This window comes from Tachypleus tridentatus, chromosome 13 (assembly GCF_004210375.1).
Source record: "Tachypleus tridentatus isolate NWPU-2018 chromosome 13, ASM421037v1, whole genome shotgun sequence".
NCBI classification, from domain to species: domain Eukaryota; kingdom Metazoa; phylum Arthropoda; class Merostomata; order Xiphosura; family Limulidae; genus Tachypleus; species Tachypleus tridentatus.
Window position 1 is genome coordinate 16,590,518 of NC_134837.1, and position 23,383 is coordinate 16,613,900.

Genomic DNA, 23,383 nt, shown 5'->3' on the forward strand with positions numbered 1-23,383 from the left:
GAAGAGATGATGAACAAGACATTAGCCAAAGTGGCCGTAGTGCATAGAAGACAGGTTCGAGATTCAGTAATCTGAATATGAGCTACAACGACTTGGGGGGATATGGAAGCCATCTATAGCTTAAAGGTGATACACATATACATCTATACATGACGTTCTAGGCCTGAATGATGTAAGTGTTTCTACATATATGAAGGTTACAAGCTATTGTCAGATTATCATCATAGGTGGGTAATAGATATAATTCTTTAAATATGGATTGATGATATAATTAAATTATTTCCAAATCAATTGGATAGTTTTTTTTTTACATCTCAAAGATTGTCAAACCATCAGCCTGTATAATATCATTGTTGTAGATAGAAGACTTGAATATTAGATTCAACTACTGTTACTCTCAAAGAAATGATATCTGAATTCACATCTAATTCACGGAAAGGCTTTGAAACTGATTAAAACACAATGGTAGTAATTTAAAATATGGAGTATATACTGCTGACTACAGCTAATCATTCTTACTAACAAAATTCTCAGACTAGACATTAGTGTTTGTAACATATGTAAAAAGTGGCAATTGAACTGAGAAGATACATCATGATGACTCAGGGCTGCTTGTTACTCAGACTGAATGAACATCAATACCATTCTGCAGCATCATGATGACTCAGAACTGCTTGTTACTCAGCTGAATCAACATCAATACCATTCTGCAGCATCATGATGACTCAGAGCTGCTTGTTACTCAGACTGAATCAACATCAATACCATTCTGCAGCATCATGATGACTCAGAGCTGCTTGTTACTCAGACTGAATCAACATCAATACCATTCTACATCAAGATTATCACTCTTTGTTTTAATTTCTAACATTTAAAACGTGGACCTAATCCACATTGACAGTTAAACCGGATACTGTATTCTAATTATCGCTGATGACAAATGCTTTAATAAAGCTAAAATTAAATGCAAGATGAACCATCCTTCAGTAAGTTGGAAGAATTGTGTAGTATCACACGAATGGCCATCAGTTCTGTCAAAACTACAGCTATGTTCTACACATACAACAACATACCTGCTGATAAAATATGCTTCCATCCATTTGGAAGAAGTAGTTAAGTACGTGGGAATATAAACAACTCACCAGCCATCTCAACACCTAAGTAAAAACAGCTACGAAAGAAATTATCACACTGAGAATTACAACATAAAATAGAGTTGCAGATCGCCACTTATATTCTACCAGAGTCGTATACATTTTATTTGTTATTATACACTACTAATGAACAGCCAGATAAAACAAGAAGATGAAACTGTGATTACGAGAAAACCCACTTGTAAAGAAAATTATATATATATAAACGGCTGGTATGGACAGAGAAAGCTTCATATAGAGGAGCGAACAACGATGAAGCGAACAAGAAGCAAAGAAGCCTTACTTATACAACAACTCAAGCCCAAAATAAACCAATACAAAAAAACGCCTTTATACCTATATTAATAAATATAATCAAACATCTCAGCACGCCCTCTACATTCCTACACTCAGTTACACAACCGCCTTCAAACATGTGGTCAGCTATCGGTCACTTACCTCTTTCTTTGCGAACCTGACGATGACCAAAGAAGGTCGAAACGTTGTTCGCTCCTTTACTTAGAGTTTTCTCTATCCATACCAGTTGTTTTTACATATATAAGAAGATAAAACTGTTTAAGGTTGGTTATATAATGTACTTCAGTTCCTTTGTAATGATGAGAAACCCAACAGAAGTAAAATATATTAAGAAAGAAGATGCTAACCTGAAGATGACCTAAGAAGGTTGAATCGTTGTTCTCTACGTTATTATAACAAACGTTTTAATACAATTACCAGCGGTCTGGTAAAACTAAGAAATATCACAGACACACAAAAAAATGTTTACAAGTAAACCTGTTCACTAGGGTCTTGCAATGTCAATGTAACTACAATGAATTCCATCAACGAGTCACTGTACTTTCCATATGGGACATTCCAGCTCTACAGAAAAGGAGTCTTGAGAGACAGATGCTGTCCAGCCAACCCTGGGATGATTGGTCACTACCAGATCTCGTATGCCTTCACGTGAAATAAACGTTTGATGCCACATGGGCTATATCTAACTCAGTCTAGATATGAAATGTAGAAACTGGACAGCACCTATATAACGAACATGGCGGACAGTTACTCTTCACAATACCTAGAGATGGTTCACACGTCAAAGGTAGCGAGGAAACTGCTTAGATGTTCACCAATCTTTGAAGCAAAAACATTCTGCATAAGGCTATTGTAGAAATCAAGCTTTACACAAGAATCGAATTATGTGACCACTACAGACAAACATTATACAGGTTTTCTTTGAATAGCTGAAGAGAATGAATCACAAATAGAAAGTGCTACAAACATATTTTGTTACTGATTCGAAAGCAGCGCTGCATACAATTTAGAGTGTATGTGGTGTCCAGATGAATGGAAAAAAAGGAAAACAACTTGGTCTGTGTTTCAAACTTTTCTTTGGTAAAATTAAATACGTAAACTAGTAAGCTAGTAAGAGAATCTCATTCACCAAATCTGATGTGGCATAACTGGGGGATATTGACCATTTCTGGACTAGTAAGATGAAAAACCGTGGAAAGTCTTGTATGGTAGATCATCAACTTTTATTTATACAGCCAGAAGGCTAAAGCTAATAATAGTAAAGGGACCCTCTTTGACCTCATGCATGTCAGCTAGCCTCCTCATGATGGGTCAGTATCAGTCGGTTCAACTCCTGGGATTATCACCTAGTACTGAACTTCCTGGAATATAACATTGTGTGTGTTGTGTTCGTGTGTTTTTTTTTCATGTAGCAAAGCCACATCAGGCTATCTGCTGAGTCCACCGAGAGGAATCGAACATCTGATTTTAGCGTTGTAAATCCCTAGACTTTCCACTGTACCAGCGGGGTACTATAATATTACACTATTGAAACTGTTTTGCAAATCTAACATCACACAATATTATAAGATATAAAAATCTAACACTGTATAACAATACTAATTTTGAAAATTTGACACTGGCAGTAGAATATGGCAATGACTCTGTAAATGTAACAGTTTATTATGAGAAGTAATTTGAAAATCTATTACTAAACCACATGAACCTTTCTAAAATTCTAACTATATTCTATGAGAACCATTCTCGAAATCTAACGCTACAATCTGAGACCGACAATAGAAATATAACATTGAACTATCAAAACATTTATGGAAATATAATTGCACTATGAGAATGATTCTAGAAATTAAACACTTTATTATGAGAGCAGGTCTGAAAATCTAATGCTGCACTATAAAAACAACTACAAGTTACAAAAAGTCTCTTTTAGTTTGAATTTCGCGCAAAGCTGCACGAGGATTATTTGCGATAGCCGTCCCTAATTTGGCAGTGTAAAACTAGAGGGAAGGCAGCTAGTCATCACCACCCATCAGCAACTCTTCGGCTATTCTTTTACCAACGAATAGTGAGAGTAGCCGTCACATTATAAAGCCTCTACGGCTGAAAGTGCGAACATGTTTGGTAGGAGAGGGTTTCGAACCCGCAACCCTCATATCACGAGTCAAGGGTCTTAACCACCTGGCTACTAGTGTCGTAGGATAACTACCTTGGATATTTATAATTACATTATCAAACTGATTTTTTGTTTGGTTTGTTTTGGAATTTCGCACAAAGCTACTCGAGGGCTATCTGTGCTAGCTGTCCCTAATTTAGCAGTGTAAGACTAGAGGAAGGGCAGCAAGTCATCACCACCCACCGCCAACTCTTGGGCTACTCTTTTACCAACGAATAGTGGGATTCACCGTCACATTATAATGCTCCAACGGCTGAAAGGGAGAGCATGATTGGCGCGCTAGGGATGCGAACCTGCGACCCTCAGATTAAGAGTCGCACGCCTTAACGTGCTTGGCCATGCCGGGGCAACTGATTTAGTAAATTTGCTCTAGACTATGCGAGAAACTCGTCGATCTAAAACTTTATTATAAAAAAAAATAAGAAACCTAATATTGGACTTTGTGAACAGTTATATAAATATAACATTACATTACTAGAGCAACTCTGAAAAGCCAATACTACTTTGGCAAATCGTATACCCTAAGATCCAATGTACGCCCGGCATGACTAGGTGGTTAAGACGCTCGACTCATAATCTGAGCGTCTTGGGTTCGAATCCCCGTCACACCAAATATGCTCGCACTTTCAGCCGTGGAGATATTATAATGTGAAGGCCAATCCCACTATTAGTTGGTAAAAGAGTATCCCATGAGTTTGGGATGTCTGGTGATGACTAGCTGCCTTCTCACTAGTTGTACACTGCTAAATTAGGGACGGCTAGCGCAGATAGCCCTTGAGTAGCTTTGCGCGAAATTACAAAACAAACAAGATCCAACGTTTATTAAGATGGTGACTCTAAAAGTGTAACATGGATTATAAGAACGATTTTGAAGGTCTAACACTTCACAGGAAGAATGACTCTGAAAATCTAACATTGCAGTATAAAAACGTTTACAGAAATCTAATATCGCATTATGAGAACGACTTTGGAAACCAATAACTGTACAAGAACCATTCTGTGACTAACATTACACTATAGGAGAGTGTGTTTTGTGTTTTTGTGTGTTTGTTCTTATAGCAAAGCCACACTGAGCTATCAGCTGAGTCCACCGAGGGGAATCGAACCCTTATTTTAGCATTGTAAATCCGTAGACTTACTGCTGTACCAGCGGTAAACCGCTATAGAAAAAAATTTAGATGTTTAAAACTACATTATTAGAACAACTTTGCTCTGGGAATCTAATAATGCGTTTTTTAGAGCTACTCTATAAATCTAATATTACACTACGTTGTTAAATCAAGAGTTCTGTAAAGAATATGGGAACAGAAATTACTTTATGAAAACGGGTTGTAATATTTAACACTGTGTTATGAGAACGACTCTAGAAATCTTACATTACGAAGCCAGTTGTTTAAAACTATCACTGCGTTACGAGAACAACTGGGAAAATATAACACAGCATTATAAGAGTGTGTGTGTTTTTCTGACAGCTATCTGCTGAGTAATACGAACCACTGTGGAAGCTTCAAGCTACATTATGGGAATGAGTTTTGAGATTTATAAATTAACTGTGCCTTATTATTATATAAGAACAACTTTTAAAATCGAGCACTGAATTACGACAAAGGCTTGTTTATAACAAATGATAGGGTTACGTACAAATAACATGTTTTACAAAAATTAAAGTACAAACCAATTCTTATTTTGCTCAATAATTTCCATCATTAGCTGTTTGGATACGATTATGTTCAGAAAACATTATCAAGAGTTTTCAAACCTGGGTGACACATAATAAAGCTGTTTTACTTCTAATATCATCTTATTTTTCTAAACCCAATTTCATATAACTTCTGTTCAACAGACACTTACTAAAACTATATACAGTTTATTTGTGATGACGAGAAATTCACTTTAGTTAAAATGTATCCCAGGACGGCTGGTATGGTTATTAACACTTTTACTAATAAAGCAGAGAACAATGTTTCCACCTTCTTAGGTCATCTTTAGGTTCTTTGTTACCCATACCAACCGTCCTGATATACATATATACACTTTAGTTTTATTTTGTTATGCCTTACCTTTGACACTTGTTAGAATCCAAATCCATAAAATCATGTGATTAGTGATGTTCATCGGAAGCTGTTAAGACCTGGTGTTCTCAACAGTACACGTGAAATGTCATTCAGCCAACAGTGGTGAATCTGTAAGTGCTTATCAAAAGTTGAATAATATTCTGTGACAAAAGCAACCAAATCAGTTTAGGTTGAATCCATCACAACAGTAGCACACCTGAAATCACTTGTAATTTTCGCTCACGTGCTGTCTGCGTCTGCCAGCTCGTCAGTTTCACCTATCGACCACAAACAATCATAGTTAGAAGGCGCAGGGAGTTGGTTAATGTCTATTGGGGATCAGCCAATAAGAGATGATCTGTTGTGCGTGCGTGTTCCACCGTAAAAGCAAACAAATCTAAACTTAAAAGAGCACTTCGTAAGCAAATCCTGTAACTGCTCCTTAATTTGAAACTCAATAGTCGGTATTATTATCAAATAAACAGTCGTTAGTTTCGATTATACCGTACCATAGTTGATTTGGCATATGTTATGAAAACCTCATATTATTGATATGTTTGTTAAGCAATTTTATGAAGATAACCTGGAGTCAGAAATGATGCAAGACTTAAAAGATGCTAAGTACATTTTTGTTTTAATGCAAGGCTACCCAGTGCGATATGTCTGCTGGGTGGAACGAACCAGAAACCTTCAGCAATATAAACGTACTATCATTGTAATGATTGTTTTAGGGCTAATTATTAAAGTGTTGTTTACTTTTTTATAAACAAATAATAAGGTATCATAGTAAAGTTTCACGTAATTCAAATATTTACTACTTATAAAGTAGAAAGAGATGTGAATTTTTTTTAAATATATTAAAATGTGAGGCTATGTTAATCCACTGTATCAGCCAATGAAAAAACACACATAATTTTCAAAATTTGCCTTTTAACACACCGTTGAAACTATTCTTGTAAGTTTGTTTGTTTTGGAATATCGCACAAAGTTACTCGAGGGCTATCTGTGCTAGCCGTCCCTAATTTAGCAGTGTAAGACTAGAGGTAGGCAGTTAGTCATCACCACCCACCGCCAACCCTTTGGCTATTCTTTTACCAACGAATAGTGGGATTGACGGTCACATTATAACGCCCCCACGGCTGAAAGGGCGAGTATGCCGGGCCTTCTTGTAAGTAGATGATACATATTAGAGACGTTTGTCGTTCAGCTTCCGAGAAAAAAAAAATCTTTCAATATTTTATTATTATCCATAAGAAGTAAATACTGTAGTTCTTACAATGCTAATAAATTTACATACAAACTTCATTACAATTTTTCGCTGTAGAATTATTTGGTATTATATCTTTGCGTTCAGAGCTTTTTAAGACAGGAATCAAGCTTTAATTAACCTAAGACAAAGATCTGGAAATAATAGTATAGAAATTGAAACATAACACCGAAAATAAAATCAATAAACATTGGAAGCAATATAATCAGATAATCTATATTTTTAATATCTTGATTTAGGAGGTTTGCTAGAGGGCGCTAGTAATGAAAATTATCTAATAATTGTTTGTTTGTAATTAAGCACAAAACTATATAAAGGATTATCTTTGGTCTGTTTTGTTTTTGATTTCGCTCAAAGCTACTCGAGGCCTATCTGCGCTAGCCGTCCCAAAGTTAGCAGTGTAAGATTAGAGGGAAGGCAGGTAGTCATCACCACCCATCACAAACTCTTGGGCTATTCTTTTACTAACGATTCGAACCTGCGATCCTCAGATTACCGGTCGAGTGCTTTGATCATCTGGCCATGGCAGGCCATCTTCGGTCTGTCCACCAAGGGTATCGAACTGAGTTTCTAGCATTGTAACTCCGCAGAGAAACCGGTGTGTTACTTGAGGGCTAATGTAATTATTTAGAAATTTTGTTTAGTGTGTAGAAATTATAATAAAACGAGAATAAGTAAAATAATAATGAGCTATAGAACATTCAATCATTGACTGATTTCAGCGTAAAATAAACAACTTAGGGTTAACACGTCTATTCTTTCAGTCACTTCATTGATTAGCGAGGAAGTTCTACAAGTACGACCATTTCGGCGCTAACGTTATCATTACTCTCGAAATGTTTGTTCAAATGTTTTTCATGAACTTAGAAATTCAGCTTTTTTTATAAAGTAAACGTAGCCAGTAGCATTTATTTATTGAAGAAATAAGTTAATTCGTTATTTTCACGTGAACTAGGCATTATTTTAAAAATAATAATCCATAAGAACTCAAACAATGATAAAGTACATCAAACCAAAATTAATTTCACTTGACAGTTGTCTAGAAAAGCCAGAAAATATTTATAAAAATCATGGTTTTACATGAATGAGTGATTGATAGGAACAATAGCAGTAATTTAAAACTCTGACGAAATTGTTGAATGAAAGAAATAAATCACCATGAGATGACTTAAATAGAAATTGTTACTTCTACCTAGACTTACTTAAACACTTCAGTTATATATACATGAAGGGAAAATCCAACGTTTCATTGTTTAACTTTCACAAATAAATTCACCGAAGGATGAAGTTGACTTATTAGACTTGTTGAAGTGATATGGGTGAAATTACAGACATTGATGGATCATTCTAAACATGCTTCAATGTTTAACCTCAGTTTAGTGCCTTTACACGAGAAATGTTAATAAAATTACACAAATTAAAAACCCAAAATTTGAAGGAAAGAGAGAAAGTTAATATTAGATATTTTGAAAACTTTCATCTCTCAAAAGAAGAATTTAAGTTAAAAGTAAATATTTATTTTTAAAATGAATTAGATTCGGCATGTTACTTGTATGTTACTTGTACGTTACTTGTATGTTACTTGTTACTTGTGTGTTACTTGTGTGTTACTTGTTACTTGTGTGTTACTTGTTACTTGTGTGTTACTTGTATGTTACTTGTTACATGTTACTTGCGTGTTACTAATATGTTACATGTTACTTGTTACATGCTACTTGTATGTTACTTGTTACATGCTACTTGTATGTTTGTCGTTGATTTAGAACAAACTGTTTATTTGGATTAGTGAAATGACAAATGTGAGAGTCAATAAATTCGTTTAAATGGTATAGAACAGGAGATTTCCTCAGCCATTAGCAATAACAGTGACGTAAGAAGAAGTTGTTGTAGATTTATATATGACTCTATATCTTCATCAGTGGTAAATAACAGAAGAATACAATATTTTAACAAAAAAAATGATTAATAAAATACACTTAATTAATACACATAAAACATATCAGTTAATGTTTATACATGAATTAAGAGCGTATTGTAAATGAATGGGGGTATCTACTGAATCAACAATAATGGTTTTTCTAATAACTCAAATGGCAATATTTAATATATTAACAATAACGCTGTTTAATCATATAATGATTTAACAATGGTAGTTCTTAATTTTTAAAATAATTGTGTTTTTAATTATTCAAATGATAACACGGGTGTTTAATGTTTAATACTAAACCATAGTGCACATCAAGATAATTCTTTAACTGTTGAATTATAAAAAAGGTCTATAATTGTTTAATGGTAGATTAACTCGTGTATTTCTAAAGCATTTTATATAACACCTAAAATCGATGAATATTTAGGTTAATTCATCTTGTGCTTGATGTTACAAGTAGTTCTATTAAAAAAGTTTAAGTGGGCTAAGGCATGTTATATAATAACATTATAAGCCTTGTTTTCAGTTTCAAAAGACTTGATAAACTAACGTTAACTAGGGTAACCAATGATATTATAAAATTTATATTAACTTTTGTTACGTATTGTAAAAAATCATGTTTGAGTTGGCCAAAGACTGATACCATTAACTTTATGAAACTGTCTAGTTTATGAAATTCACAAATAATATAAATAACCTACATGAGATTCAACTTTTCTCATTCTGAAACAGCTATTTTTCTAGATGACACTGGATATTTATGTTTAATTTATCCAGTTTACTTTTCAGTTATTACACACTTTGCTTTAGTATAGTAAATATCCCATTACTTTTATTGTGCTATTTTTATAAACTTGTTTCTATTAAGATCAGAAGTTTTACTTTAGTGCAGTAATTATCCTTGTAAAGTTGTTTAAATTTGTTATTATAATATTTTTTAAATATTTTTTTCTTTTTAGACCAAAGGTTCTATTTTAGTACAGTCATTATCCCTGTACATTTTTATATCTGTGTTATTTAAAATATATTTTTCTATTAAGATCAAAGGTTTCATTTCAGTACAGTTATTATCACATTACTTTTACTAATTGTGTTATTTTTACCAAACTGTTACTACTGACATCAAAGGTTTTGTTCTACAAATCCATAACACATTACCCTTGTTTAATTGTGTTATTTTACCAGTTTATTTCTAGTAACACCAAATAGTTTACTGCACTAACGTAGAGTTTTCATTTTAAACTAATTTATATCATGCTAATATCGAATATTTTACTTTAATCAAGACAGTGTCTCATTACTTTTGTTTAACTCTAATTTTTTTGAGAATTTTTTACTGAGATCAAAGATTTTATAATTGTCTAATTGTTGAACTTTTTCCTACTGAGACCATTATTTACTTTACTACAGTAACTGACCAGTTACACCTAGCTTATTGTTTTATTATAATCACCTTGTTTCTAATAAGATGAAAAGCTAGCTTTATCTAAATGAGTTACTTTTACATTTTTTCTACAGAGATCTAAACGTATCAGACGAGATAAACGTAAGCCTACTTCCTAGGGTTAGGGTGGTACTGAATTATGAATTATGATTGTAAGTGTTAGAATAATATTAAACTTAACAGGCAAGATAACGTTTAGGTGTCTTCTCTGTAAATAACATTGGTTTTATCCATGAAATAGTCTGATTACAAAGAAAAACTAGCTATAGTCTTTGCAGTCTAAGGATTTCAGCTTAAAGTTAAGTATATATATATTTCAGTTTTAAAAATAAGATATGCAAAGAAAGATGAAATTGCAAAGAAAGTTCGTGAAAGAGTATATTTAAGAGTTATTAAAACATTATACAAATTTTGAGTAAATAACCTGGATAGTACACGAAAGAATGTTTCTACTATGTGAGCACAGTCACTTACGTAGTTTCATATTTACATAACATACTTTTAATTCTGTTTCACATCGTAAAAATCCAATTTACACAGGCAGGGTGACGTCACACTTGAGTAGAAATCCCGCCTATATTTATCTATTACAGGTGAATTAGTAGGACGTAATAGACAATAGGTTTCTTTTATTTTTAGTCGTCAATTTCCGTCAGGAGAAAACTGTCTCATAAGGAACTACAGCCAGGACTTATCGATTTATGATCTCAGTAAATAACTGCACGACTGTATAGATGGCAACAAGATGTTGTCATTTTTAATTTATTAATTTAATGAAAACGTGGTTCATAGGGTAATTGTTTTACTGAAAACAAATGGTTACATGTTTTTGTTATTACATAAAGTAAGTTAATGTTCGATTTACTTAACACATGTAATTACAAATTTTTGTTGCTAAACAAAGACAGGTCACATATTTGTGTTACTAAACAAAGACAGGTCAGATATTTGTGTTACGAAACAAAGACAGGTCAAATATTTGTGTTACGAAACAAAGACAGGTCACATATTTGTGTTACGAAACAAAGACAGGTCACACATTTGTGTTACATATTTATGTTACGAAACAAAGACAGGTCACATATTTGTGTTGCTAAACAAAGACAGGTCACATATTTGTGTTACGAAACAAAGACAGGTCACATATTTGTGTTGCTAAACAAAGACAGGTCACATATTTGTGTTGCTAAACAAAGACAGGTCACATATTTGTGTTACGAAACAAAGACAGGTCACATATTTGTGTTACGAAACAAAGATATGCTACCTGTTTGTGTTACGAAACAAATATGGGTTACTCGTTTATGTTACGAAATAGAGGCACGTGGCAAACATTTTGGGAGGGTAACAAGTTTGTGTTACTAAACTTGGATAAGTAAGTTATTACTGCTGAACAAGAGTAGACGACAAGTTTATGTTACTGAACAATAATATGTTACTGTTTTGTGCTACGAAACGTGGATAGGTTTCTGCTACTAATTATGGCTGATTTGAAAATTTGTGCTACTGAATATATGCGGGTTACAATTGTGTGTAACTGAATATGGGTAGGTTCTAAGTTGTGTTAGTAAACATAGGTACGTTACAAGTTTGTGTTCATAAATATGGGTTGGATGCAACACGTATGGATGCAAAGATATGGATGGGTACCCAATTTGTGACACTAATTATGAGAGGGTAACAAGTTTATGTAACTAAATATTGGTAGATTCCAAGTTGTACTGTTAAAGAGAGGTGGGTTGGAAATTTGTGTAATTAAACATAGCTGAGTTACAAGTATGAATTACTAAACACGAACAGGCTAAAAGCGTGTGTGTTAGTAAAATTTACAACTAAAGGTGTGTTCTAAATATAGTTACCAAAGGTAGGTTGCTAGAGCGTTTTGAAAATACACGTTTCTAGACTTTTAATTGTTTAATAGAGAATGTGATATATCACTCTTTTTACTTTAGGGTCACAGGGTTGTATTTCTAGACAAGTGAATATCATGATTACAGTGCAGTACGATTATGGATAGTAATACAAATTATTGTATTTCTTTAAATATATTTTACTAATCACAAAGATATATTTATAATGATCAATATGGATAAAGTTAACTCGAGTAACACGGCCAGCTGGGTTAATGCGTTCGACTCATAATGTGAGGATCGCGGGTTCGGATCCCAGTCGCACGAAACATGCTCGCCCTTTCAATCGTGGGGGCGTTATAATGTGACGGTCAATCCCACCATTCGTTGGTAAAAGAGTAGCCCAAGAGTTGGCGGTGGGTGGTGATAACTAGCTGCCTTCCCTCTAGTTTTACACTGCTAAATTACGGACGGATAGCGCAGATAGCCCTCGAGTAGCTTTGCACGAAATTCGAAAAACAAAAACAAACAAACAACACGGTTATTGTTTTGTTATTTGGAATTTTAAGTCTAATAGCACAATAACATTTTGAACAATGTTCCTACAACAACCTTCTGTTTAAACACTTTATTGATTATCTAACTAAGAACTTACTGATTTTAGGTTGTCTTGTAAAGGAAAAAAAACCATTACAGTCTAAGGCATTTAATTACTTCAACGAAATATTAGTTTTATTTCTGGAAGTTAAAACATAAAAACCTGACTTCGTTAATATTTTTCTACATTTAGCTGTACAACAAATGATTCAGTTACACTATAACTAATGATCCTGTATAGCTTCATAATATTCAGTTACGCTATAACTAATGATCCTGTATAGCTTCATAATATTCAGTTACACTATAACTAATGATCCTGTATAGCTTCATAATATTCAGTTACGCTATAACTAATGATCCTGTATAGCTTCATAACATTGTAATAATAAACCAGATTTTGACTTTTTTACCTTAAAAATACTCTTCTTTCAGAGATTAGTTAAACCCGTCTTTATAATGAGGGTCTGGTCTAGCCTACTGGTCAGCTTGCGAAACTGTGAATCTAAGAGTCTATATAGTTCGCCATTACCTTAGGGCTATAGGTGCGTTATAAGAGTGACAATCAGATCCCAATGTTCGGTTAGAATATTCCAGAGTTGTCACCGGCTGTTGTTCACTTGCCACATTTTCTCCAGCTCATCAGTCCAAAATTAAGACAGCCTAACGTTGTAAGAAAATCCCAAACAGATAGTTAAACATAAAGCTACACAATATGCTATCTCTGCAAACCACGTGACACATTGAACTCATTACTTAGTCAACAAGGAGCTAAGAACTACATGATTCTACCTCTTTTGTTTTCGTTCTGATGAACTTTTAACACCGAAACAGAACTTTGCAAATGTCCCGTATAAACCAGAGGGATAAAACACAATAAATCCCTTGTGACTACTTTAGAAAGTGTTTTCAGTTGTCATCTTCCAGTTAATCCTAAAATTATGTATCATAAACCAATGCGCCTCCTCACTAGTGACACAACGGTATATTTGCGGACTTACAACGCTAGAAACCGGATAGCCGTGGGGGACAGAGCACTGATATCTCCATATGTAGCTTTGTGCACAATTACAAACGAACTCCAAGAGTCAATATATCTTCTAATTTCAAAACAATATTCATGATTTTTTCAAGAATAGATTTTCAAAACTAAATTCGTAATTAAACTTACTCTGAATTATTAGTATTATTTGTGCTTCAATATCTCTACATTTCGTTACATTATTATTTTCTCTATTTCTCACCACCTTTTGGCTTTAGTTTGTTTGTTTGTTTGTTTTGAATTTCACGCAAAACTACACGAGGACTATCTGCGCTAGCCGTCCCTAATTTAGCAGTGTAAGACTAGAGGGAAGGCAGCTAGTCATCACCATCCACCGCCAACTCTTGGGCTACTCTTTTACCAACGAATGGTAGGATTGACCTTCACATTATAACGCCTCCACGGCTGAAAGGGAAAGCATGTTCGATGTGACGGGGATTCGAACGTGCGACCCTCGGATTATGATGGCTTTATTTTATATTTATCCTTATAAATATTGTTTAATATTTCTAGTAACTATTATCACACTTTTAACTACTTTATACACCACTTTAGCACAAACTAATGTTTCTAGACTAGCTCATATTGAGCATCAAGTTTACATGACGATAGTCATGTTGGTCTGACAGCTGTTCTATACTCCTGAACTATAGAAAAAGTCATGTTGTCCTTCATATTATTCTTTTGAGCGAGTATTTGTATTATAAAATGAAGTTAATTGTCGTTACAGGTTTTATTAACTCTTGTGATAGACCCCAGTGGCACAGTGGTATGTCTGCGGACTTACACATTAAAAACCGGGTTTCGATACCCGTGGTGGGCAGAGCACAGACAGCCCATTGTGTTGCTTTGTGCTCAATTCAAAACAAACAATGGGTAGACATATTTGCCCCCCGCTTGTACAGCAGTATGTCTACGGATTTACAACGCTAAAATTAGGGGTTCGATTCCCCTCGGTGGGCTCAGCAGATAGCCAAATGTGGCTTTGCTATAAGAAAAAACACAAAAACACAAAACACACACTTGTGATAAAAGTTAGCCCATAAATTGATTAGTTTGCCAAATTATCTCGTGAACATAATTAGACACTGGACACTGACCAAAGTGTGAATGGTCACACTGTTATGCGCTGCAAAACACCATTTTGATGTCAGCAAAATCTCCACCAGAACAACAAAGAACCATTTTGATGTCAGCAATGTCTCCACCAGAACAACAAAGAGAGGGAGAGATTCTGGCTGAGCCATAGATCACACCCTGCTCGATTCCATATATAGACTACACGACCAAAAATATGTGGTTACCTGACCATCACACCCATATGGGCTTGTTGAACATCTAATTCAAAACCCCGGGCATTAATGTAGAGTTGGTTTCCCTTTTGCTGCTATAAAAGCCTCCACTCTTCTGGGAAGGTTTTTTACTAGATTTTATAACATGGCTGTGGAATTTGTTCCTGTTCAATCATAAGACCATTAGTGAGGTCGGACGAAAAGGTCTGGCTCGAAGACAGCGTTCAAATTCATCCCAAAGGTGTTCGATGGAGTTGAGGTCAGGGCTCTGTGCAGGCCAGTCAAGTTATTCCACACCAACCTCAGCAAACCATGTCTTTATGGATCTTGCTTTGTGCACTAGGATATTGTCATACTGAAACCATAAAACCTCCCCCAAACTGTTGCCGTAAAGATGGAAGCACAAAATTCTATAAAATGTCATTGTATGCTGTAGCATTAAAATTTCCCTTCACTGGAAGTAAAAAGCCTAGCCTAAACCATGAAAAACAGCCCCAGACCATTACTCCTTCTCCACAAAACTTTACAGTTGGCACTATGCATTCAGGCAGGTAGTGTTATTCTGCCATCTGCCAAACCCAGATTCGTCCGTCAGACTACCAGATAGTAAAGTGTGATTCATCGCTCTAAAGAAAGAGCAGTTTCCACTTCTCCAGAGTCCAATGGTGGTATGCTTTACACCACTTCAACCGACGCTTGGCATTGCGCATGGTGATCTTAGGCTTGTGTGTGGCTGTTTGGCCATGGAAACCATTTTATGAAGCTCTCGACAAACAATTCTTGTGCTGACGTTGCTTACAGAGTCAGTTTGGAACTTGGTTGTGAGTGTTGCAACTGTGAATAGACAATGTTTACGCCCTACGCGCTTCAGCACTTGGTGGTCCCGTTGTGTGATCTTGTGTGGCCTACCGCTTCGTGGCTGAGTTGATGTTCCTCCTAGACGTTTCCACTTCACAATAACAGCACTTACAGTTGACTAAGACAGCTCTAGCAGGGCAGAAATTTGACGAACTGACTTGTTGGAAAGGTGACTTCCTGTGACAGTGCCACGTTGACAGTCACTAAACTCTTCATTATGACCTATTCTGCTGCCAATGATTGTTTATGGAAATTTCATGGCTGTATGCTTGATGTTATGCATCTGTTAACAATAGGTGTGGCTGAAATAGTTGAATCCACTAATTAGAAGGCGTGTCCACATACATTTGGCCATGTAATGTATATATACTCTTTAGGTGAGCCCTCCAACCCTCCAGTGACACAGTGATATGCCTGTGGACTTATCACTTTAGAAACTGAGTTTCAATTCCTATAGTGGAGAGGGAACTGGTAGCACATCTGTGTAAATTTTTGCTTACTTACAAATAAAAATCTTCAGGATAAAGTACAGTTATTTCGACTTAACATGGTTACTTCGATTTATTTATTTCACCAGATAAACTGTAGTTATTCTCTCATATTCTAGTTACTTCGACTTATTTATTTCACCAGATAAACTATGGTCGTTTTGCCTCAACCTGGTGTCTTCGACTTATTTATTCCACAATATAGTACTTTAGTAATTCTGTCTCAGCCTGGTGACTTGCAGCTTTTTATTACACATGATGGACTGAAAGAATCCTTATTCAGCTGGTAATTTCCTGTGATTCTTTCAAAGCTGGGCTGGTTTCATAAATACAATGGTGACTTAATTTTATCGGTGAACGAGATCCAATGTTCACTAAACGAGGACATATTTTTCTTATTTTCATCCTCTGCTGACTTTCCCAGTTAGAGTCTTCCAAAGTCATTATGCTTAAACTTCAGCATTATTCTTGTCCCTACTGATACCTTAGCTAGTTTTCTACAAATATATTTCTTTGATAAATGCGTTTAAGGTTCTGTTTATGAAACTTTGCCTTAGTGTGATATAAACTTATTTCCGCAAGGGTACAAGACAGGTTCACTGTATAATAAAATATTCTCAGCAGAAACAAAGAGAGTAAATCTCAATTTAACTAACCTGACTGAGTTAAAGACCAGAAAATAAATAGTGTGAACATGTGATATAGAGTGTAAAAGGATCTTTGGTTATAACACAAATACAGTGTGTGTAACTACTGTTCCATGATATTAGACTGTCAACTGATATTAATCTTTAAGTACTTAAGCAAAAACTACACAGAATCAAATTAGATTATAAATATTTTCATTTCTATTTCAATATAAAAAGGTATAAAAGACACGGAATTTTAACTTTAAAACGAAATAATGATAGACTCGTAATATGACCAAAAACCACTGCCCTTTAAATATAAATAAAATGCAACTTATAATAGAATATACACATTATATGTCAAAATACTTGAAGAACAGTGTGTTTGTGTTTCGACGTATAACAAAGCCACATCGTGTTATCCGCTGAGTCCACCGAAATGAATCGAACCGTTATTTTAGCGTTTTAAATTCGTAGACATACCGCTATACCAGCGGAGAAACCTTCTAGAAGAGGAAATTGTACATATTTACTTACACAAATGAAAAACCTTTTAGTTGCAAGTTAAGAGTAAAAACTGAGACAGCATTTAAGAATTAAAAAGATTAAATGAAAACCTTTTATCTTAATATTTAAATCATATAATCTATAGATACATATGTGTATATATATATATATCAAAGAAAGTATCGAATAACAAGTTTCCTTAAATCAAATAAGTGATTTACTTGGGCACAAAATAAATTGAAAAAATACTTATCAAAGAAAATTACATATCCGATACGAAACTAAAGCTTTCAGAATATACCTTGCAAAACAAAACACATTAGCATACAATTATATAAACATACTCTTAAATGATGAATGGAAGTATATAAGGTCACAGAGATAAAGGAAATCTACTTTTACAGTGAATATAGCACATATTGTTTTAAAAAAATTAATAAAACTACCAATACCATCTATAACATACACATATACAGAGGGCAGCACTGTCGCAATGAGGCTGGATTAGAGTTGAGCTCTTCTTCACAGCAGTTTGTTTGTTTTGAATTTCGCGCGAAGCTACACGAGGGCTATCTGCTCTAGTTGTCCCTAATTTAGCAGTGTAGGAATAGGAGGAAAGCAGCTAGTCATCACCACCTACCACCAACTCTTGGGCTACACTTTTACCAACGAATATTGGGATTGACCGTCTCGCTATAGCGCCCCCACTGCTGAAAGGGCGAAGATGCTTAGTTCGAATCTCCGTCACACCAAGCATGCTCGTAATCCTAGTGCCTTAACCACCTGGACATGCTAGGCCATTCACGGGATAATAAAATAAAACCATGTATATATTGATGTACTGATATTTCTTGAGTATGAAAAGGATGGTTGTGAAAAAATAACTCGTTTCATAAATATTCTTACCCTGAAAACCACAAACATCTTCGGTCAAAATTGTGCGTCTTACCCTGATAACCACAAACATCTTTCGTCAAAATTGTGCGTTTTAATCGACATTCTCAAAATCACTCTGTCTGCGACCACTTGTTCAATTCATAAGAGATTCTGAAAAATTATTATGAAAGGGAATCTCGCCAGTTTCTTTTCGTATCCCTTTACTGTTATTTCCAGTTTATGTATAAAAAACATTTACTGTAAAAAGTTCTCTAAATTTTCTGTTTTATTTTCAGTTTTGGCTGCAGACGAGTGAACTTCAGTTGATTTGCTTGTTTGTTTGTTTGTTTTGGAATTTCACACAAAGCTACTCGAGGGCTATCAGTGCTAACCGTCCCTAATTTAGCAGTGTAAGACTAGAGGGAAGGCAGCTAGTCATCACCACCCACCGCCAACTCTTGGGCTACTCTTTTATCAACGAATAGTGGGATTGACCGTCACATTATAACGCCCCCACTGCTGGGAGGGGCGAGCATGTTTGGCGCGACGCGGATGCGAACCCGCGCCCCTCAGATTACGAGGTCGCACGCCTTAACGAGCTTGGCCATGCCGGGCCAACTTCAGTTGAAATATTTTTACAGGGTAGAACGAAACACAGCTTTACTTTTATAAAGTATTGCAATGGCTGAAGTGTAAATGAAATCTAGTATAAAACTGAGAAAGTTGTAATATATATTTACAGGCCAGTATATACATATATATATATAATCACCTTCTGCTATAGAGAAGTATATTTTAACATGCTACACATGACACATGAAAGTGCTTAGAAGCAAGAGTGGTTGGAACTTAAAAGTGTGATAAAACTAACGTGTCACATGAACATTTTAACAAAAACAGGCATTTATTGACTTAACTATAATTGTCACTGGTTTGTTTCAAGCGTTATGCATTCACTCATCTTTATCAGTGTCAGAACATAACAGTGATTTTTTTTCACATTCACTCCCTGCGCAAGAGCAGAACAGTGACATTTTTGTGACCAGTTGCAACCATTATTAGTAGAGTAAACATCCCTTTCCTCTCCAGATACCACACATGCCCTATTTTTAGCCGTAACATCTTGTTATTATCTCGATTCTGCTGTATTAAATAATACTTAAGAATTAATTGCTATGTTTATTTACATTTGTAAGACCACACACATATATTTATATACATGTATGGATATATTTATATGTTATCTTTACACATTGTCAAAAACTATTACAGTATGAAAGATTGAGTCTAACTCCTGTAATAATTAGTTTAGAAACCATATTCAACTGTTTTTCATTACTATCTAAGTGTGCGAGTATTGCTACGTAAGAGCTATGAAACTCAAATAGAGTTTTATTTCGAATGTTAGAATGTAAGTAATAACTGTAAAAATCCAGATGAACCAAGAATCGTTAACTAAAAGTCTATTAATTAATATTTATTCTGCCACAGCATTATATTTGCATACATTCAAAGGTGAATCAATTCCTCGTAGTATTGTCAATATGTCCGGGAACATAAATAAGAATCTAATGAGCCTCATGCTCTGTGGAGTTATCACCACTCATACAGATCATGAGTGTAATTCTCTCAAAACATCACACAATACTTTTTATCAAAAACGTCACCTAGTGGCTCTGAAAGCACAGGTTGAACTGCTCTTTCAGCCACTAACTGTTCAACTGAATGATTATCCTAACTCAGTAAAGGATATCAAATTGCATTCACAAAATGTAGCGCTTACTTTATGCCATCAACAAACCTGAGAGCTAAGAAATCAAGGGTAGCAAAGACCTTTCAGCTGAGTTTTCCACCTTCTATCTATTATTTTCAGTTTTGCAAAATGTTTAGGTATGTGTCATTAGTTATTTATTCTAGCTGTCTCTGTTTCTTTGGAATTAATGTATTACATGTCATCGCCTTGATTACAAAATTTATTGGTTGTTCCTACTTATTAATGATAGTGTAGTAATGCATAGATTATGTTGGGGTAAAATTATCTAAAAAGAAATGAATGTTACTTCTTGGTTCACCTGTCTCCAAACTGACAACCAGGTAAGTACTTCTACCTACTTTTTGCTCTTAAGGTAAGTCTGTATAACTCAAGACCACATCCTACTGTAACTTGGTGGTCAGATGCACGAGATGTTCATAGCTTATTGACGTTTTCCATTAACGTTTCCGTGACACAATGGACCAGTCTGATAGATAATGAGGTTCAGACTAATCCAACCAGATTCAAGCTTCTTCAAAGCTACAATAATGTGCCACAACAAGATTTAGTCTCCATACCTTTTTATTCATTTCTTTACTAACTTGTTACAGTTTTTGTCTGTGAAAGGCCTGTTCCGTTTGTTTTCGGGTGAGCTCGTTCAGATCAAATTCTGTAGACCTTAACCACTTCACTCTGGACATTGTAGGACTTCTTCACTTGGATGAGGACTATACGAAACATCAATCAGGAGTAATATTTCCTACCTAAACCTGAACATTTTAGGTGAACAGTCCGTATATCTCTGCTTTTATGTTCTGTTTGCAATCATCATGTATGGAAAGTGTCCAATCCAGTTAGTTTGAAACATTATTAGCAAACGTTTCAAGCATGCGTTTGGTAATCTGTCTCAACCATTTTGACAGACTGGAATCACAAGGTGATGTGTGTGATTTCACCATATTTAAAAATTTACCTCATTCTAGTGTCCAGACCATGCTATTAAGTGTTTCATAAACACATCAACAAACGACTGTGCAGGTGCATTGGCCAATAAATAACCTTTGACTCACTTCCAAATATAGTAAATAGTGCTAAATATTTATTGATGACCTTTCTCGATTTAAAAGAGTAAGCCAGTGATATTTAAGACTACTACTGTAACAGAGAATAAAACGTTTTTTGTTGGAGTGGACTTTGTCTTGCCCAGTTCTCCAATATTCATAACACTGCCAAACTTTTGCATATATTCAGCCAGGTGAAATGCCATCGAATGATAGCACAGATGCAAATAATATTTGGTATTATGAAGAATCCGAAGAACCTCTTGCTTTGGAACTTTAAGGACTGTTAGCTACGTCACAGTCATGGTATCATAGTTCAGTAGTTAAGAGTACAACGAGCCAACCTTTGCATGTAACCGATAATACAAGGGGCACAACTTACATGCATTTATGATATGTTCTTCGAGTAATGATGGTTGTGCTTTAGGAAGTTGCATCCCAAAATTAACAAAGGTTAACGTGAAGATGACCTAGGAAGGCCGAAACGTTGTTCTCTGCTTATCGATAAATGTGTTAATACCCATACCAGCCGTTCTGAGATACATATTCACCCACATCCCTGATTGTAGTCACAACTCTTCTTTATGTATTCATTGGAATACCATTCTTAGTTCTCTGCAATAGATGTGATTATACAACGAAACACAATAGTACCGTTGACACAGACGAGACATCAAATGTAGAAGGTATCTTATAAAGGTCAAATGATAAGATGTATAACTCATATGAGCCACCAGTTTTACTCGTATTATTTAGCTTAACTTTCCACTACGTGACTGCCAGAATCAAAGTATGGAACCAATGAAAACTATATAATGCAGAGAAAATTAATTTGCTCGTGATAAAGGGAAGGTGTTAATAGGAGTGAAAACATTCATGTGATTTAAATTTAAAAAATAATATTAGGGACTTTTTATCTGCCTGACAATCACTACTGGAGATGACCAAGCACAGTTTAAAGGTTGTCTGTACATGTCCTTCAGCATTTTCTGTATTTCAGTACATCTGACATTCCGGCTGCTACAGAACATTGGTGTGCGGGCTGCTTCATTGGATGTTTATTTATTGTATTTATATTATACCAAGTCATTATTATTTAACATATTTGCTAAATTATCCCACTAAATCAACAGGTATGGTCAATCAATAAGTCACTGAGATACTTTTCTGCAATGGATCTAATTTATTTGCACACTTAAAAACCAATGATCATGAATATGTTGACAATTGTGCATTTGCTTTTGGACATGATATGATGGATATAACTTTAATGTTACTACTAGAACTGGTTACTTTCACTGTGTTTACCACACCTATAACAATTGAAACATACAATGGACAACCAATTGCTTATCACAACAAAACAACACTATAACTTTATCCTTTATTAGAGAAATGATTGTTCAAGCTAATCCTGCTTACTTTCTGGATTAGAAACTTCATTTCACACATGGCGTCCGTAACCATGTTACATGGTACGAACACACGAGACGTCATCCATTTTAAACCATGGCACACCACTTGTGTATACAGAGGTACTGTTATTACTTATGCTACGTACAATTCGCTGATCGTAGATGTAGTCTGGTCAACTCCGAAAGAATACTAGTCACACGAGAAAACCTGACAGCTATTTTTACAAATGTCCATCCTGAAGAAACTAATACCAAATCCAAGGTCGATGATATTACCTAAGGGTGCCAAAGATCTACCTCGCATCTTATATCTAGTATATTAACATTTATCTTAATTTTCAGAACAACCAGCATTCTGGTTGTTTCTGCATCAGTCAGAAACTCAACCACTTGCCCTCACAGGTTCGTTATAAGACCAACAAATTATAAGTGCAATTGGTAAAGATTATCCAGATATATGGTTAGAATTTTGTTTCTGGTCATCTTCCAAACTTTAAATTTGACCTTACTGACTGCTGAAATTTTGACAGTGCTAAATGCATGCTACACCTCGGTTATAACTGTGTTCATGTCCTTCTGATGTGTCTTAACCAGATGATCAATGGAGTCTAGTGATAAAATATCCAGGCTCTGGATTGGGCATTGGACTGTCTACAGCTGTGTCCACCAAATTTATGAATTTACCTGCCTGAAATACTT

At 35.0% G+C, this 23,383-nt stretch overlaps 1 protein-coding gene across 1 annotated transcript in view; it reads right to left on the reverse strand.

Moving 5' to 3' along the window:
• The window catches only part of LOC143238455 (CXADR-like membrane protein), a 204,236-nt gene extending 198,363 nt beyond the window's left edge, over nucleotides 1-5,873 (reverse strand). Inside the window, exon 1 of the mRNA XM_076478702.1 lies at nucleotides 5,685-5,873. Within this exon, the coding sequence (XP_076334817.1) occupies nucleotides 5,685-5,739 (55 nt within the window). The 5' untranslated portion in view covers nucleotides 5,740-5,873. The remainder of the gene's footprint in view (nucleotides 1-5,684) is intronic.
• Nucleotides 5,874-23,383: the final 17,510 nt, after the last annotated feature.